Raw genomic sequence first — 16,647 nt, forward strand, 5'->3', positions numbered from 1 at the left:
CTGTTCCTAATGATGTATATGTCAAAAATTTATTTTATTTCAGTTATTAAATATAAAATGTGAAACCCATATTATATAGATGTATATAATATATATACCTTACAGCCAATGAAAAAAATCAGCCAAAAATCAGTGCCTCAGAAAATTAGAATATTATATAAAACCTATTGGTACTTTTGGCAGTGTGGGCAGTGTGCCAAGTCCTGCTGGAAAATGAAATCTGCATCCTATAAAAGTTGTCAGCAGAGGGAAGCATGAAGTGCTGTAAATTTTTTGATAATCATCAACAATAAAAGAAATAAACTTTTAAAATAGATCACTCTGTGTTTAATACAGCTATATAATATATGAGTTTCATATTTTGAACTGAATCACTGAAAGAAAACAACTTTTCAATGATATTTTATTTTGTTTTTGAGATGCACCAGTACATATATAACTTTACAGGAGAGAGATAAAACCTTCTTAACTTTCAATGGAAGGCAATGTAAAGAGATTATTTCAGGAAATTTTTGGGAGAATTTCTATTGGCCCATTCATGTAAAATTAACATTTTTGTTTTATTCTATAAACCACTGACAACCAACATTGTCATTTTGAGCATTTATTTGCAGAAAATGAATCTTTGCTCTGACACTTTTTAGTCTAAAAGGTAGCACTTACGGTTGGCTAGGGCAGCTTTAGCATACTTTTAGGTATGATGCATTCAACTTCTAATGTTTTCAGTCAAATGCATAGTTTTCAGCCTTTTTCTTCTACTAAAAGTGTCTTACTTCTTTTGTTTTAAGCAATATAACTTGACAAAATATGAATTATTATTTGGGATTTTGTACATTCAGGTTGTTTTTGGTTTATTTCTTGATAAAACACCAATAATTAAAGGTTTTTACCTTGGGGCCTTCCTTCCCGGGATTGCCAATGGGACCTCTCAGGCCTTGATCACCCTGTTAAAAAACAAAACCAAACAATATCATGTTCAGCTGCCTAGAGCTTGTGTAAACCTTTATTACATTAAACAGTGGCTTGCAAAAGTATTCATACCCCTTGACATTTTCCACATTTTGTCACTTAAATGTCTTTTATTGAGATTTTAAGTGACAAACCAACACAAACCAAGTATTGCATAAGTGTGAAGTGGAATGAAAATGCTTTTCAATTTTTTTTTTACGTGACGTGCAAAAGTATTCACACCCCATATCAATACTTAGCAGAGCCACCATTCTCTGCAATTAAAACTGTAAGTGCTTTGGGGTTTGTCTTTACCAGTTCAATAAAATACATTTAAGTTTGTGGTTGTAAAGTGACAAAACGTGGAAAAAATTCAAGGGGTATGAATACTTTTTACTTTTACTTTTAGGGACAATTTTAGCTCATATAGGATATGGTTCTTCTTGAAACCATAAGAGGTTCTTCTGTAGCATCACTCAGAGAACCATTATTGGGACAGAATTGGGACAGTATTGGGACATCTGTCCATTATTAATATATATTTTTTAAATCTGTTGGAGTAAACGTCCAGAAATGCTTTCTTCTAGATTTTTTGGAGCATGGCTGTCAGGATTTGATTGTATCAGTGAGGTCAGGATGTTGGATGGACTCCAATAACTCAAACTCAATCCCAACCCCAAAGGCGATTGATGGAGCTCCATCAGGAACTCTATTGGCAGTAGGTATCGTCTTGCTTGGTAGCCAATCAATGGATTGCAAAAGCAATGATTGTAGCAAAAGCAAAAGTGTAACTTCTAAACGACTCTACGTATTCTTTTTCTGGATGGAGGGATTGAGGAGGCTGAAGGCTGGAGGGATGTAGGAGGTGTGACGTGTCCATCTGATGTTCACCACCTTCACAACAGCACTGAACTCAGAACACCTCCTCCTCATACAGGTGAGATAAATCATCACACAGAGCGGCTCATGAACACAGACTTCAAATAACAGACTTTATACAGGAAGAAGAAGTTTTCATCTGTTTCTAACTTTAAAACTTCAGATCGTCTCGTCTTTAGAAAAAGTCACTCGAGTTTATTGTTCAAGAGAGAAGTTAAGAAGTTGTTCATTATTCCCCAAGACGTTATTGCTCTGATCTTCCAGGTTCAACAAGTTTATCATTAAAAATCGTCCTTTTTCACGCTTTTAAACGTCTCATTTTAAGACGAAGAGCTTTCTGCATTAGAAGCTCATTGGTTGGAACTTCTCATCTTGGGAAGCTAATAGAGAAGAGTTTTCATCTTAATAAGTGCAAAAAAAAAAAAAAAGTTCACTGCAAAAGAAGATCTCATTGTTATTTTAAAACTTCTCATTATAGGAAGAAGCGATCAGATCCTAAGAAGCAGCTCATTCTTTGGAATTGTCTGTCTTAAAAAGAAGTTATTGTAGGTTATTGTTTGGAAATGATCATCTTAAGAAGAATTTTATTGTTCAGAATCTTTTTGTATCTTCTCTTCTGTTCTAAAATCACTATTTAGAACTTATTTTAAGAAGCTGTCGATTGTTAGAAACTTGTGCTAAAAAGCTGTTTTTTTAACTTAATGACTTAAGAAGTTCATTGTTCTAAACTTTTCATCATAAGAAGTTAAATGCATAGAATTTCTCATCTTAAAAAAATAATCAACTGTTCAGAAGTTTAGAATTTCTTGTCTTAAAAGGTCCTTGTTCGGATCTTCATTGTATGAAACTTTCAGTATTGGGAAATCTCACAAACAGAAGTTAATTGTTCAGAATTTCTATTCCTAAAAAGTAATTCACTGTTTAGAACTTACTTTAAGAAGGTGTTCATTGTTCAGAACTTCTTGTTTTAAAAAGTTCACTAATTGGAAATTCTTATATAAACAGAAGATACCTGTTTAGAATTTAGGAAGTTTGTCTGTTTAAGACTTATTTTAGCCATTTTTCAGAACTTCTATGTCTAAAAAGTTGTTCATTGTTTGAATCTTAATTGTTCAAACTTTCAGTATTTGGAAATCACACATAAACAGAAGTTAATTGTTTAAAACTTTATGACTTAAGAACTTCGTCGTTTGGAACGTTTAATCCTTTGAAGTCATTTGAGTTAATTGTTTGGAGCCTCTCGTCTAAAGATAAAGTTAATTGTACAGAATTCCTCTTCTTAAAAAATAATTCACTGTAAAGAACTTATTTTAAAATTTTGTTTATAGTTCAGAATTTTTTTTTTAAGTTAATTATTTGGGTCTTCATTGTTCACTTTTATTACTGGAAATTCTTATATAAAGAGAAGTTAAATGCTCTTAACTTAATTTCAGAAGAAGTTCACTAATTGGTACTTTTTGTTTTAAGAAGTAGTTTATTGTACAGAAATTCTCTTCTTAAAAAATAATTCACTGTTAAACTTCTTAACTTTAAAAGCTGCTCATTGTTTAGAACTCTTCGTCTTACAACCAGTTATTAGTTCTTGAAGAAGTTGATGGCTCAGTGAGATAAAGGAGAAGATTAGATTAAAAGCTAATAAGTGCTGAATTAAAAGCTCAAATATGTTCTAAGTTCTCTTACTTTCTCTCCTTGCATTCCCTCCAGACCAGGCGGCCCAAAAGCTCCTTTCTCTCCTTTCTGACCCGGCAGTCCCGGTACTCGGGTCTGACACACACTGCAGGCGTTCTGTAGATACAAACACACTGGATTAACATTTCACTCTGCTAAAACAAAAAAAAAAACAAAAAAAAACGACTAAAATCAAATCTTTAAAAATAATTTTACTGGATTGCTGTGTTTTTTTGTTTTTTACAGGCGAGATAAAAGTTGACTAAGTGTCCAATAGCATCCCACACATTTTTAATCAGGGTATTCGGACATGGAATAATATTATCTGTAATCTTTATGTAATCTTTAATATGCAGCAGTAATGTGGATCAGCATTGTCTTGTTGGAATAGTGTAGTTAGTAAAGGTAGTTCATACTAATTGAGCCTACTGTCTATCAGAATAGATCTAACTGAACCAGCTAATAAACAAATTATATCCAGTAAAACAGTAGCTTAGCACCGCCCACCGCATTGGAAAAATTCAGCAGCACTATAGAGCCAATGAGGCAAAGTAAGAAAAGCTAATTTTGACTAATTAATCAATAAATAAAAATCTGATAAAACCAAATAAAATCTGCTTTTAGCTGCTTTTTAGAAAATTGCTTTAAACTTTTAGTTTCTAATCACCATCAGATAGAAAATATAAATTTGTATTATTTTATTCATGTTTTATAGTTTTATTTTTGTATAGTTTTTTATTCATAGTTTTATTTATTTTTTTATTCTTATGTTTTTCTAGTTTGACTCTTATGTTCACTATTACTTGTTCTATTCATCAATCTCATCATTTTATTTTACTTTTACTACTATTATCTTTTTTGTAATGTTATATTTTATAAATTCTGTAATTTTTGTGTCAATTTTTAAGGTAATTTTTTATGGTCTATACAGGTTATGTTCAGTCAGAGTCAGTCAGAAACTTCTTCGTTTCTTTGATTTTATTATGAGTGAATGAGCTACTGATCTTTGAGTTTCCCCTTCTGAAGTCCCCATTGCTCCACCAGCTGCTCATGTTCTCCGGTGCTCCTTATGTGCAGTATAAATAGCAGCAGCATTAGCATTAGCTGCTAACTACAGCTCTAGCTCTTGGACTGTAGTCTGCATGTTTAGGAAATCTAAGCTCACTGTACAAAATATAAAGCGCTTTACTCAAACAAATAAATCTGTGTATATTATTGTTCGACACCCTTGTTCCTTACTATTGGCACCTTTTACTCCGTAGAATACGGTATGTGATATTTCTTATATGTACAGTGGTAAAGGGCGTAGCATTATTGCTCTGGGCAGAATATGATAAATATAAGCACTTTGATATTTCACCATTTTCTCCATTTCATCAGATCCTTCGAGATTTCTCTATAAACAGCATATTTTCCATGTTTATATGTGTTAGTTGATGGTTGATAACCTGCAGACGGGCTGTCCTTTCCCCATTATCTGCAGCGTTTTCATTTATTACCCCAGAGACGGGTAAACGCTCGCGGTGCTCAGCCTCCTCACTGCACACCACTGGAAAGGACATCTTGTAAATAAAGCAATTACAGGCCCTCGGCTCGTCCGGCCGCCGCCTCCCTCCCTCCCTTATCGGCGAGCCGGAGCTTATCGGCGGTGAGAAACGCCGAGCATTAGCTCTGTACCGTCATTTTTCAGAAGTCTTCACCGGCTGCGACCTTGCCCGGCTAATGCGTTCACCTCGGCGTTTCTGTGCTCTGAATGATACGCTGAGGAGAAACGGTAAAGAGCGGCGTATTCACAACCGTCTTTAAACCGCCCTCCGCCCGGCAGACGTCCGCCGCCGCGCTCTCACCGTAATCAAAGCTCGCGGGTAATAAGAGGAGCCGGGGACCGGCGTGCATCACCGCTGACATTTCCCATTCTGTGCTCTTTCTCCACGTTCTGAAAGTACTAATTTCCCAGTGCATTAGACCAGCCTGCTGAATACCTGCAGAACCAGCAGCCCGAGAAACAACACTTACACCCTACCATACAGCCCCACCCGTCTCACTCTCAATTAACAACACCCACATACAAAGCACATTACAACCAGAGAGAGACAGACACATACACACAGACAGAAAATCATGCAGATATAGATAGATATAGACAGACATAGACGAATGGATAGAATTAAAGATAGGCAGACAGATTGTGACGCTGCCTCGCCGAACCCCGAGCTCAGGGACTCGTAGTCAGCGGGTAGGTAGTGACCAAGGGGAAAAAAATGCAGTGAATCCAGCAGTTCAAATGGTGAGCTTTTATTTACAGTGCGAGTGAAAAAAATACAAACAAAAACTGTGCAAAAACGGAAAATAAACGCAGTTTAAACGCAAGGCCATAGGTTCAAAACTCGGCTCCAGCTCGACCCGTACCTGTGCCCCCTCTCAGCATCAGGTCAGCCATAACTGAGCCAGCCTCCCCAACCAAAGCTTACCCAGTCCCTATTAATCAATTAGCCCCGCCCCTAATTTAATGGATCACACCATTTCTAGATCTACAGGGGCAAAATGGATAGGCTTCAGAGGTTCCAGACATAACAGACATGAAATTATAATATTTACATAAAGCCTTAAAAAGAACGATTTTACAAATGTCGACATGAACGCTAACATTACTTTTTGATGTTACCTTTTAGGAATTACTCTACCCCTTACCCCTCCCTGAGGTAGCCGAGGGCCCTTCAGCTTGCCCCAGAGACAAAAAAAAAAAGGTATAAAAAGGTAAGTATAATAGGTAAGTATCAATGGGTATAAAAAGTAAGTAATACAGGTAAGTATCAACGCTGGTGATGAAGATAACTATTGTCTTCATCACACAGATTTATAGATTTATAGACAGATACGGACATACAGTTAAATATAGACAGTTTTAACTTTAACTAACAGCAATGTGAGAAAACTCACTTCCTCATCAGATACACTACAGTCAACAAATATTTATTATATTTTCTTTCACATAAGTTAGAACAGAACGAGCCATTTAAGGGCTCTGACACTTTTATGCAAATAAGCAGTTGCCCACCACTTTTCTCTGGCCTATGATTTTTAATGTATTTTATATTTCCATAAAAGCTATGCTGTGATAATCACAATATAGCATAGTAACAAACAGTAGCCAGACCCAGCAATGTTGGAGCAGGCTAGCCGCAATGCTAAAAGCCAGGCCTCGCAGGATTAGAGCCACAATGCTAACAGATACATCAACAAGGCTCAGCAATGTTAATGAAGGTTAGCCCTGATGCTACTATTCAAAACGGAAGCTTTATTTTAACCATGTCTATGAATATGGGATAATGAACCGTCACACCCACTGGAGGTTATGAGCTTATAATGCTCCTTTAGGAAGAATGCTAAATAAGTGATTGATTCAATATTTTTATATCAAAAGACGGGCTGAGATCAGAGAGAACATTACCTTCAGTAAGGTGCCCATATCTCCAACGATAGGCAGCGCTGTCTGGAGAAAGAAGAAACACAAAAAAGAGTAAATTAGTTAAAATGTACCATATGCTTCCCTTTGCTGAATTTTATGGAGATGCAGATTTCATTTTCCAGCACACTGCCCACACTGCATACCAAAAGTATTAATTGGTCTTATATAATAATCAAATTTTTTGAGACACTGATTTTTTTGGGGGGGGGGGTTTTCATTGGCTGTAAGCTTCATAATCATCAACAATAAAATAAATAAACACTTAAAATAGATCACTCTGTGTGTTTAATACATCTATATAATAATATATGAGTTTCACATTCTGAACTGAATCACTGAAATAAGTAACTTTTCAATGATATTCTAATTTTTGGAGATGCACTAGTATCTAATATTTACAGAGCCTTCCATTTGAGGATACCCCACAGATGCTCAATATGGTTTAGGTCCTGCTTGGCCAGTTTATCATCTTTACCTTTTGTTTCTGTTTGGGATTTTTTACGTGTGCACTTCAACATTGCGGAAAATTTATTAATTAATTAGACAAAGAATTATAGAAAAACGTTGAAAATATTGCATACAGTCACACACAACAACATGATTCTAAATCTTTTTGCAAAATTAATAATAATGTTGCTTTAATGCCAGATTTAAATAATTTTAAATAAGTTAACTAAATTAGACTTAAATAAGTCTAATTTAGAGTAATATAGCTATATAGTTATAGAGCTTTCCAAAAGTGTATAATAATACCAGTCAAAATGTCCTGCATTGCAGATTAATACTTTAAGTTATTTAACTATGACGAAAAACAAAAACAAAGTGTTAATCAGAATAAATTTGATATTTTACATTATTCAAAGTAGCACCTCTTGCTTAGATAGAGACATGGATTTTCTCAGTCAGCTTTATGAGGTAGAGTCACCTGAAATTCAGGCTTTCAGTTAACAGCTGTGCTGAACTCATCAAGAGTTAATTACTTTAAGAATTTCTTGCCTCTTAATAAAGTGTTTGAGAGCATCAGTTAAAGTAAAGTAGTGAAGAGGTAGAGTTACAGGTATACAGTGAATAGTGAATATCTGAGTAAAGCAACAACTACTCAACTAAATAAAGAAAGAACTTTGAAAGTATCCTCAAGTGCAGACACTGCAAAGACCATCAAAAACAGTATAATGATGGAACTGGCACTCATAAGGACCACCCCAGAAAGGAAGAGCGAGTGTTTCCTCTGTAGCTCAGAAATCACAAGTTAACAGCTCCCCAGATAAGAGTATTTTAGTTTGTTTAACACTTTTAAGTCACTAAATGATTCATTATGTGTTTCTTCATAGTCTGAATCACTTCACTATTCATTAACTATGGAAGAAAAGAGAAGGTGTGGCATCAGGTCTCAGTTTATTCTATTATTTGTTAGTTTTTAATTCTGCAAACAGAAATAAATGTGTAAATATTGTCCTGTTGATTCTGAATCAGATTCTCACTCTGCAGGTTTCAGTGTTTTCCAGGCTAATCCGGCTGAGCTGGTGAACAGCAGGGTAAAGTATGCTAATTAGGCAGTGAGTTGACTCAGGTGTGTTAGATGTTAGATGAGGGCAAACACCAAAATGTGCACAACGTGTGATTCCAAAGGATTTGCAAAAAAAACAAACAAAAAAAAACACAGATTATTCTGAAAATGTTGCTTTCAGTTGTCCAGACTGATGATGCACAGAGAGGATGAACAATATAAAGATAATGAGTTAATTTACTGCAGTACGACGCAAGAATAAGTAAACGCAAGCTGCATTAAAAACTTACCGGTTCACCAGGGGGTCCCGGAGGTCCTGGTCTGCCGTCACGACCCGGGGGTCCCTTTACAGAACAACAGCAGAGACACAGAGTCAGAAACCGGTATATATATATATACAGATTAAAAGACATACAGACTGGCTGGTTGGTTAGTAGGTAGGTAGGTAGGAAAGGAGCATAAGTAGTTAGGTAAGGAGGAAAGGCAGGTAGGTGGTAGGTAGGTAGGTAGGTAGGTAAAAAGGTAAAAGGTAAGTAGGTTAGAAGGTCAGTAAGTAGAATAGGTAGGTAGGTAGGTAGGTAGCAAGGATAGGCAGATTAGAAGGTAGGTAGGATGGATAGAAAAGTAGGATAGGTAGGTTAAAAGGTAGGTAGGTAAGTAGGATAGGTAGGTAGGTAATTAGGATAGGTAGGTAGGTAATTAGGATATGTAGGTAGGTAGGTAGGAAAGGTAGGTAGGATGGATAGAAAGGTAGGATAGGTAGGTTAAAAGGTAGGTAGGTAAGTAGGATAGGTAGGTAGGTAATTAGGATAGGTAGGTTGGTAGGTAGGTAGGTAAGTAGGATAGGAAGGTAGGTAATTAGAATAGGTAGGTAGGTAGGAAGGTAGGTAGGAAAGGTAGGTAGGATCGATAGAAAGGTAGGATAGGTAGGTTAAAAGGTAGGTAGGTAGGTAGGATAGGTAGGTAGGTAATTAGGATAGGTAGGTAGGAAAGGTAGGTAGGATCGATAGAAAGGTAGGATAGGTAGGTTAATATGTAGGTAGGTAGGTAGGATAGGTAGGTAGGATGGATAGAAAGGTAGGTTAAAAAGTAGGATAGGTAGGTTAAAAGGTAGGTAGGTAAGTAGGATAGGTAGGTAGGTAAGTAGTAAAGGTAGGTAGGATCGATAGAAAGGTAGGATAGGTAGGTTAAATGGTAGGTAGGTAGGTAGGATAGATGGGTAGGTAGGTAGGATAGATAGAAAGGTAGGATAGGTAGGTTAAATGGTAGGTAGGTAGGTAGGATAGATGGGTAGGATCGACAGAAAGGTAGGATAGGTAGGTTAAATGGTAGGTAGGTAGGATAGATAGGTGGGTAGGTAGATCGGTAAGTAGGATAGGTAGATGGTAGGCAGGTACGATAGATATGTATGTAGCTAAGAAGAATAGATAGGTACATTAGGATAGATAGGTAGATAAGGACATAGTAGTTGGTAAGTAGGTATGTAAGTAGGTAGGTACTTGGTAGGTATGTAGGAAATAAAGTAGAATAGATAAGTAAGAAGGCAGGTAGGTAAGTAAGTAGGTAGTAAAGTATGTATGTAGATAAATAGGTAGGTGGATGGGTAGGTAGGAGAATAGATAGGTAGGTGATATGTAGGTACATATATTGATAGGTATGTAGGTGGTAGGCAGGTAGGCAAGTAGATAAGTAGAATAAATATGAAGGTAGGAGAGGTAGGTAGGTAGGTGGTATGTAGGTACATAGATAGATAGGTAAGTAGGATACATAGGTGGTAGGTAGGTAGGTAAGTAGTTGGTTGATAGGTAGGTAAGTAAGTAGGATAGGCAGATTGCTTCATAACAGTTTTATTATAATTATTGCTATTATTGGTCACAATTTAAACTACAAAGACATAAATAATATAATTAAGTGAAATCAAGATGAAAAAGAAAAAAAACCCCAGCAAATTCTTTACCTGACTTCCTGTAGCCCCAGGAAGGCCTTGTAAGCCTGGAAGACCTCGAGGACCCTGAGATACAACAGAAATCACATGACCCCTTAAATTACACTCTGTATATACCTGCTGTATACACACTTTATTACATTTATAACTATTCTGTAAAGGACTTATGGGCAATACCTCAATTCCTGGCTCCCCCTTTGGTCCCATGATGCCCTGGAGAAACATTGGTAACAATAAAGAAATTGTTTCAGAATAACATACAGGACAAAAATATGAAAGAAATCAGAATAAACAATCTTCTCTTTCATGTATCACAAATATAACAGACCGTATATGAGCAGGGATGAAGTAAAACAACAGTAAACAGTAAATACTGGTAATGTGTTTTCAATAGATGGAGACAAGCGAGACTGGAGCCCTGAAGGGCTACAAGACTAATGCTGAGCTGCTAATTTTCTCCTGAACTTACTAAAGCTAAGATTAGCTAAGATTATGTAACTCGGTAGGTCATTTATCACTATCGCTAGCATAGTAAGAATGGGCATTTGTGATTGTTTGAGGCAGGTAAAGTCTCCCAGACTAGTGCTGGCTAATGCAGTCACGCTACAAAATACAGAACATACAGGAGAAAACTGAAACAAAAAAGGATAATAAAAGTACATTATCTGTCAAACATGGTGAAGGTAGTGTCACTCCCTGCCCCAGTCTTATTTCCACAGAACATAATAGCAATTAAACACAGTGTTCTGCAGCCTAAGCATCCTTCTAAAAAGCTACATAATTAGAAAGAAAGTGAAATAACAGTAAATATTGGTAATGTATTTAAATAGATGGAGACTACAGATTGGAGCCCAGAAGGAATACAAGACAAACGCAGAGTTGCTCAAAAAAGGGTAATAAAGGTATCTGTGAAACATCTGCTCCAGTCCTATTTCCACACCCTGGGTTGCCAGGTACGAAACACAATAACAACTAAACACATTATTCTGCAGCCTAAGCATCCCTCTAAAAAGCTACATAATTAGAAACAGAGTAAAATAACAGTTGCCAGGTATAAAAAACGTGTTTTTCATGGATGAAGACTACAGATTGGAGCCCAGAAGGAATACAAGACGGATGTTGAGCTGCTAATTTTCTCCTGTTCTTACAGTAGCTAAGATTAGCTAATGTTACATAGCTAGGTAGGTGATTTATCACAATCGATAGAATAGTAGGAATAGGCATTTATGATGGTTTGAGATAGGTAAAGTCATCCAGACTAGTGCTGGCTAACACAGTCACGCTATATATATTGCTATATTCCCACTATACTCCCACAACCATAATTAGAAACAGAGTAAATTAACAGTTGCCAGGTACAAAAAATGTGTTTTTAATAGATGGGAGACTACAGATTGAAGCCCAGAAGAACTACAAGACTCATTTTCTAGTAAAGTGATCCAGACTAGTGCTGGCTAACAAAGTCATGCTACAAAAAATGCAGAACATGCAGGAGAAAACTGATTTAAAAAAGGATAATAAAGGTAAATTATCTTTTAAACATGGTGGAGGTAGTGTTCGCTGTTTGTATTAAATGGGAATATATTGTATTTCTACCAATAAAACCGTGTCTCTGAGGTTTATTGATGGTATAAATTAGAGAAATCACTCACAGGTGGACCAGTGATCCCCACACCAGGGTCTCCTTTCTCTCCTGGCTCTCCGGGCAGGCCCGGGACTCCCCGCTCACCCTAATAAAGAGATAGAGAGGAGAGATAATCCTCCACACTGTGTTAAATGAGCTCCGATGGTGTTCATTTCAGCCCAGCCTGTGGACCGAGAGGCTGGAATGATCTCTGCAGGAGTTAATTCTACACCACAGGATTTCATTTAAACCAGCATTTTCACTGTGGAGGAAACCGCCGGCAAATCCTCACAAACAAACCCCTCAGCGTGACGTTAAATTATTATATATACACAAATAATTACATACAGTGGTGATCAAAAGACTGAGATGCATGAATTTTCTATATTTCTGCTTAAATACGACCTAAAACATCCTTAAAATTGTCATACAGGTCCTAAATGTAGATAAAGAGAATCCAGTCTGCAAAAGGAAAATGATCCAATATTACATTATTTGTGATCTGTAAAAGGATGTGAACCTTTAGGATTCACAGTTAATTTAAAGTTGAAATTAGATGGTGGGTCATGCAACAGGACAATGACCCTAATCACCTAAAGTCATTCTAAATGATTCAATATTAATATATTAGGTATATTTTTGTTATCTGTAAAAGGATGTGAACCTCTGGGATTCGCAGTTAGTTTAAAGGTGAAATAAGAAAGTGGGTCATGCAACAGGACAATGACCCTAAACATACAAGTTAGTCTAAATGATTCAATATTACATATTTGTGATCTGTAAAAGAAGGTGAAACTCTATGTTCCGCAATTAATTTGAAGGTGAAATTAGGAAGTGGGTCATGCAACAGGACAATGACCCTAATCACACAAGTTAAACCCCTAGGATTTGAAGTTAGTTAATGAAAGTGAAATAAGAGGTGGTGGGTCATGCAACAGGACAATGACCCTAACGACACAAGTCATTTTAAATTATCCAGTATTAACGATATATATGTGATTGGCAAAAGGAGGTGAAACTCCAGGTTTCACAGTTAATTTGAAGGTGAAATTAGAAGGAGGGTCACGCAACAGGACAATGACCCTAATCACACAAGTCATTCTAAATGATCCTAAATATTACATATTTGTGAGTGGCAAAAGTATGTGGGCCTCTGAGATTAGCAATTAATTTAAAGGTGAAATTAGAGGTGGGTCATGCAACAGGACAATGACCCTAATCCCACTAGTCGTTCTAAATGATACAATATTACCGGTATACATTTGTGAGTGGCAAAAGGATGTGAACCTCTAGGATTGACTCTTCTGAAACAGTTAAACATGGAATGAGTCTTTCCACCTGGTTGTTTAACAAATGAGGAGCTACTCCCTGCATCAGTTAGGGTTAAATACAGTATTGTAGCTGAAACATGTTAATTACACATGCAGTAATTATTACTATCCAATAGGAGGCTCTTACTGTACCTATTTGATCTATTTTTACAGTGTATGTAATAATATTGATATTAACACAGGGACACTAGCTTGTGTATCTGATATTTCAGCTCTAAACGCAGCTGTTTGTTGCTACGTTTCGCTGTGTGTTCAGAAAATAGACGAGGCCGCGGTAACCCACCTTAGGACCTCGTGAACCTCTGGGCCCGGGCGCCGTGTCGCCCTGTCAATCAACAGAGAGGAGAAATCACAATCAGGTTCAGGAACAGACCCTCGCTGTTTCTCACCCTTAACAAGCTGTAAACTCTGCTGCTGCAGAAACTCAGCCTCAACCTCCCCAACCTCCTACTGACCACATCCATTTACCGCACACAGCACTGCGGCTTGCAAAAGTATTCATACCCTTAGTAAAAATCAGTGCAAAACCCTAGTTAATAGGGTCCAGTTGTGTGTCATTTAGTTTCAGTATAAATACAAGTGCATCTCAAAAAATGAGGATTTCATGGAAAAGTTACTTTATTTCAGTAATTCAAAGGTCAGAATGTAAAATTCATATATTATATGGATGTATTAAACGCAGAGTGATCTATTTTAAGCGTTTATTTATTTTACAGCCAATGAAAACCAAAAATCAGTGTCTCCGAAAATTTGAATATTATATAAGGACAATTGGTAATTTTGCCAGTGTGGGCAGTGTGTCAAGTCCTGCTGGAAAATGAAATCCACATCCATAAAAGTCACTGATTGGTGGAAACTTCACACTAGACTTCAAGCAGCGCTGGTTTCATGTTTTACAAATAAAATGTAAAATGTACTGATGATCAGTGATGGTTTGGAGAGTCATGTCTGTCATCTGCTGCTGTTGATCCACTGTGTTTTATTATCAAGTCTAAAGTCAGTGCAGTTTTGTTTTCCCACAAAATCTTACAGCACTTCATATCTTACAGCTTCCCTCTGCTACTGACAACTTTTATAGAGATGTGTATTTCATTTTCCAGCAGGACTTGGCACACTGCCCACACTGCCTACAAAAAGTACCAATTGGTCTCATATAATATTGTCAAACTTTCTGAGACACTGATTTTTTTGTTTTTTCATTGGCTGTAATCCATAGTCATCAATAATAAAAGATAAAATAAACGATTAATATAGATCACTCTGTGTTTTAATACATCTATATAATATATGAGTTACTGAAGCTACTAAAACTCAGTTAGAAGAAGCAGTAATTGAACAGTATAGAGTAGAAGAAGTGTTCACTCACCGTCTGATCACCTGCTGACCCTCCAGGAGCTCCAGGCTCACCTTTAGGACCTGGGAGGCCCTGTGGCCCCGGGGCTCCACCTGGATCACCCTAAAAACACACACACACACAGTCAGTCACACACTCACCACCATTAGTGTGTAATTACTCCCCCCTTTCCTTCAATAGCCATAACCCTTTCATTAGAACTCCCACTATCACCAGTAGGCTCCGCCTCTTTTCCAAATGCAACCAATCAGCTGCAGACTCACTAGCTATCACCACAGTGCACTCAGAGGAAAGCGCCGGATCCCCAGGTCTCATACATCAGCGAACAGACGCCTGTACCAACCAGCATTACACTATATTAATAATATTCAGCTCTGGAAAAAATATATTACTTAAAAATGATGAGTTTCTTTGATTTTACCAATTTGAAAACCTCTGGAATAAAATCAAGAGGAAGATGGATGATCACAAACCATCAAACCACCAAACTGAACTGCTTGAATTTTTGCACCAGGAGTAAAGCAGCATACAGTTATCCAAAAGCAGTGTGTAAGACTGGTGGAGGAGGAGAACATGATGCCAAGATGCATGAAAAAAACTGTGATTAAAAACTAATCAGGGTTATTCCACCAAATATTGATTTCTGAACTCTTAAAACTATGAACTATGAATATGAACTTGTTCAGGTCTGAAAGCTCTGCATCTTTTTTTTTTGTTATTTCAGGAATTTCTCATTTTCTGTAAATAAATGCTCTAAATGAGAATATTTTTATTTGGAATTTGGGAGAAATGTTGTCTGTAGTTTATAGAATAAAACAAACTCATTTAATTTAGTTTTGTATGTTGTGGAGGTTTAAGACGGGAATTTTACCTTCGGTCCTTTCGGTCCCGCAGCTCCGGTCTCCCCCTGAACATCAGGAAATAAAAGAACGTCATCAATCAAACGTCTCACATCCATAATCAGCTCTGAACCAGAGCAAACAGACAGTTCTGCTGCTTCATGACCGTCCAATCATCCTGATCCTGATCCAGAGCCCATTAAAGCTCATTACCCAGAACCAGCAGGAGGAGCAGATTACACTTTATATAAATACTGATCAATAGCTCCAGACCCTCCCTCTGTATCAATACTATATTAATACTGAACCCCAGTACTTTATATAAAAACTCATCAATAACTCCAATACTGCTCTCTAACTCATTTATTCAGTATTATTTATTCAACTTTAAATATTGCACTTTAATGTCCAACTTCTAAATATTAAAATGATTCAATAACTACTAATTTTAGTTAAAGGTCTCCTTCCACTAAAATATTTTTTTCTTGCTCTTTTCTGCACATGAAAAATTGCAATGAAACATTAAGAAACATTCAGTAAAAGAAAATCCTCAGAAATACGAGTTGATCAGAGAGACGTTAGGGTGTCAACGTCAACCAGTGACTTCATGGCCTCGTCCACTTCGGCGCGGGACCGCCCACAGGCAGAGCTTACTTAGTTAGCGTTAGCTATCTTGTGTAAGTAACTGTAGGTTTAAATCGGATCTCCGGTGAATTCTTTGGTTTAGCGAGACCTTAAATATACACTAGGGAAGCATGGGTTTTGCAAGGCAGCTCAAACCGACAGAACACAACATTCAAAGCTGCAGTGCTTTTGGCCAATCAGAGGCGATATATTTGCATGTATGAATATTCATGAGCAAGAGCCGAAATCTTGTCTTTCTTCAGAGACCTCTCATTCAGTGAACTAAAGCAGGGCTAAATAGAAACACCTGAGCACTTTTTCACAAAAAAAAAACAACAGCTCACATGGTATTCATGGAATGAGATCTTTAACTGTTCAATAACTAAAATAAATTGACTTGGTTAATATGATAAAGTACTTATAAAGTAACTATTAGAAACTAACCAATAATTACAAATT

The 16,647-nt window shown here is 36.8% G+C and overlaps 1 protein-coding gene across 4 annotated transcripts in view; it reads right to left on the reverse strand.

Annotated features, from left to right (window-relative positions):
* Positions 1–16,647, reverse strand: part of LOC103037411 (collagen alpha-1(XIX) chain) — a 199,858-nt gene that overhangs the window by 48,030 nt on the left and 135,181 nt on the right. For all 4 annotated transcript variants that reach the window (XM_049472167.1, XM_049472166.1, XM_049472164.1 and 1 more), the window contains 10 exons: positions 15,597–15,632; positions 14,738–14,827; positions 13,655–13,696; positions 12,069–12,146; positions 10,594–10,629; positions 10,429–10,482; positions 8,762–8,815; positions 6,947–6,988; positions 3,508–3,612; positions 891–944 (listed from right to left, as the gene is read on the reverse strand). In XM_049472167.1, the coding sequence (XP_049328124.1) occupies positions 891–944; positions 3,508–3,612; positions 6,947–6,988; positions 8,762–8,815; positions 10,429–10,482; positions 10,594–10,629; positions 12,069–12,146; positions 13,655–13,696; positions 14,738–14,827; positions 15,597–15,632 (591 nt within the window). The remainder of the gene's footprint in view (positions 1–890; positions 945–3,507; positions 3,613–6,946; positions 6,989–8,761; positions 8,816–10,428; positions 10,483–10,593; positions 10,630–12,068; positions 12,147–13,654; positions 13,697–14,737; positions 14,828–15,596; positions 15,633–16,647) is intronic.

The sequence above is a fragment of the Astyanax mexicanus genome, chromosome 25 (genome assembly GCF_023375975.1).
Source record: "Astyanax mexicanus isolate ESR-SI-001 chromosome 25, AstMex3_surface, whole genome shotgun sequence".
Lineage (NCBI taxonomy): Eukaryota > Metazoa > Chordata > Actinopteri > Characiformes > Acestrorhamphidae > Astyanax > Astyanax mexicanus.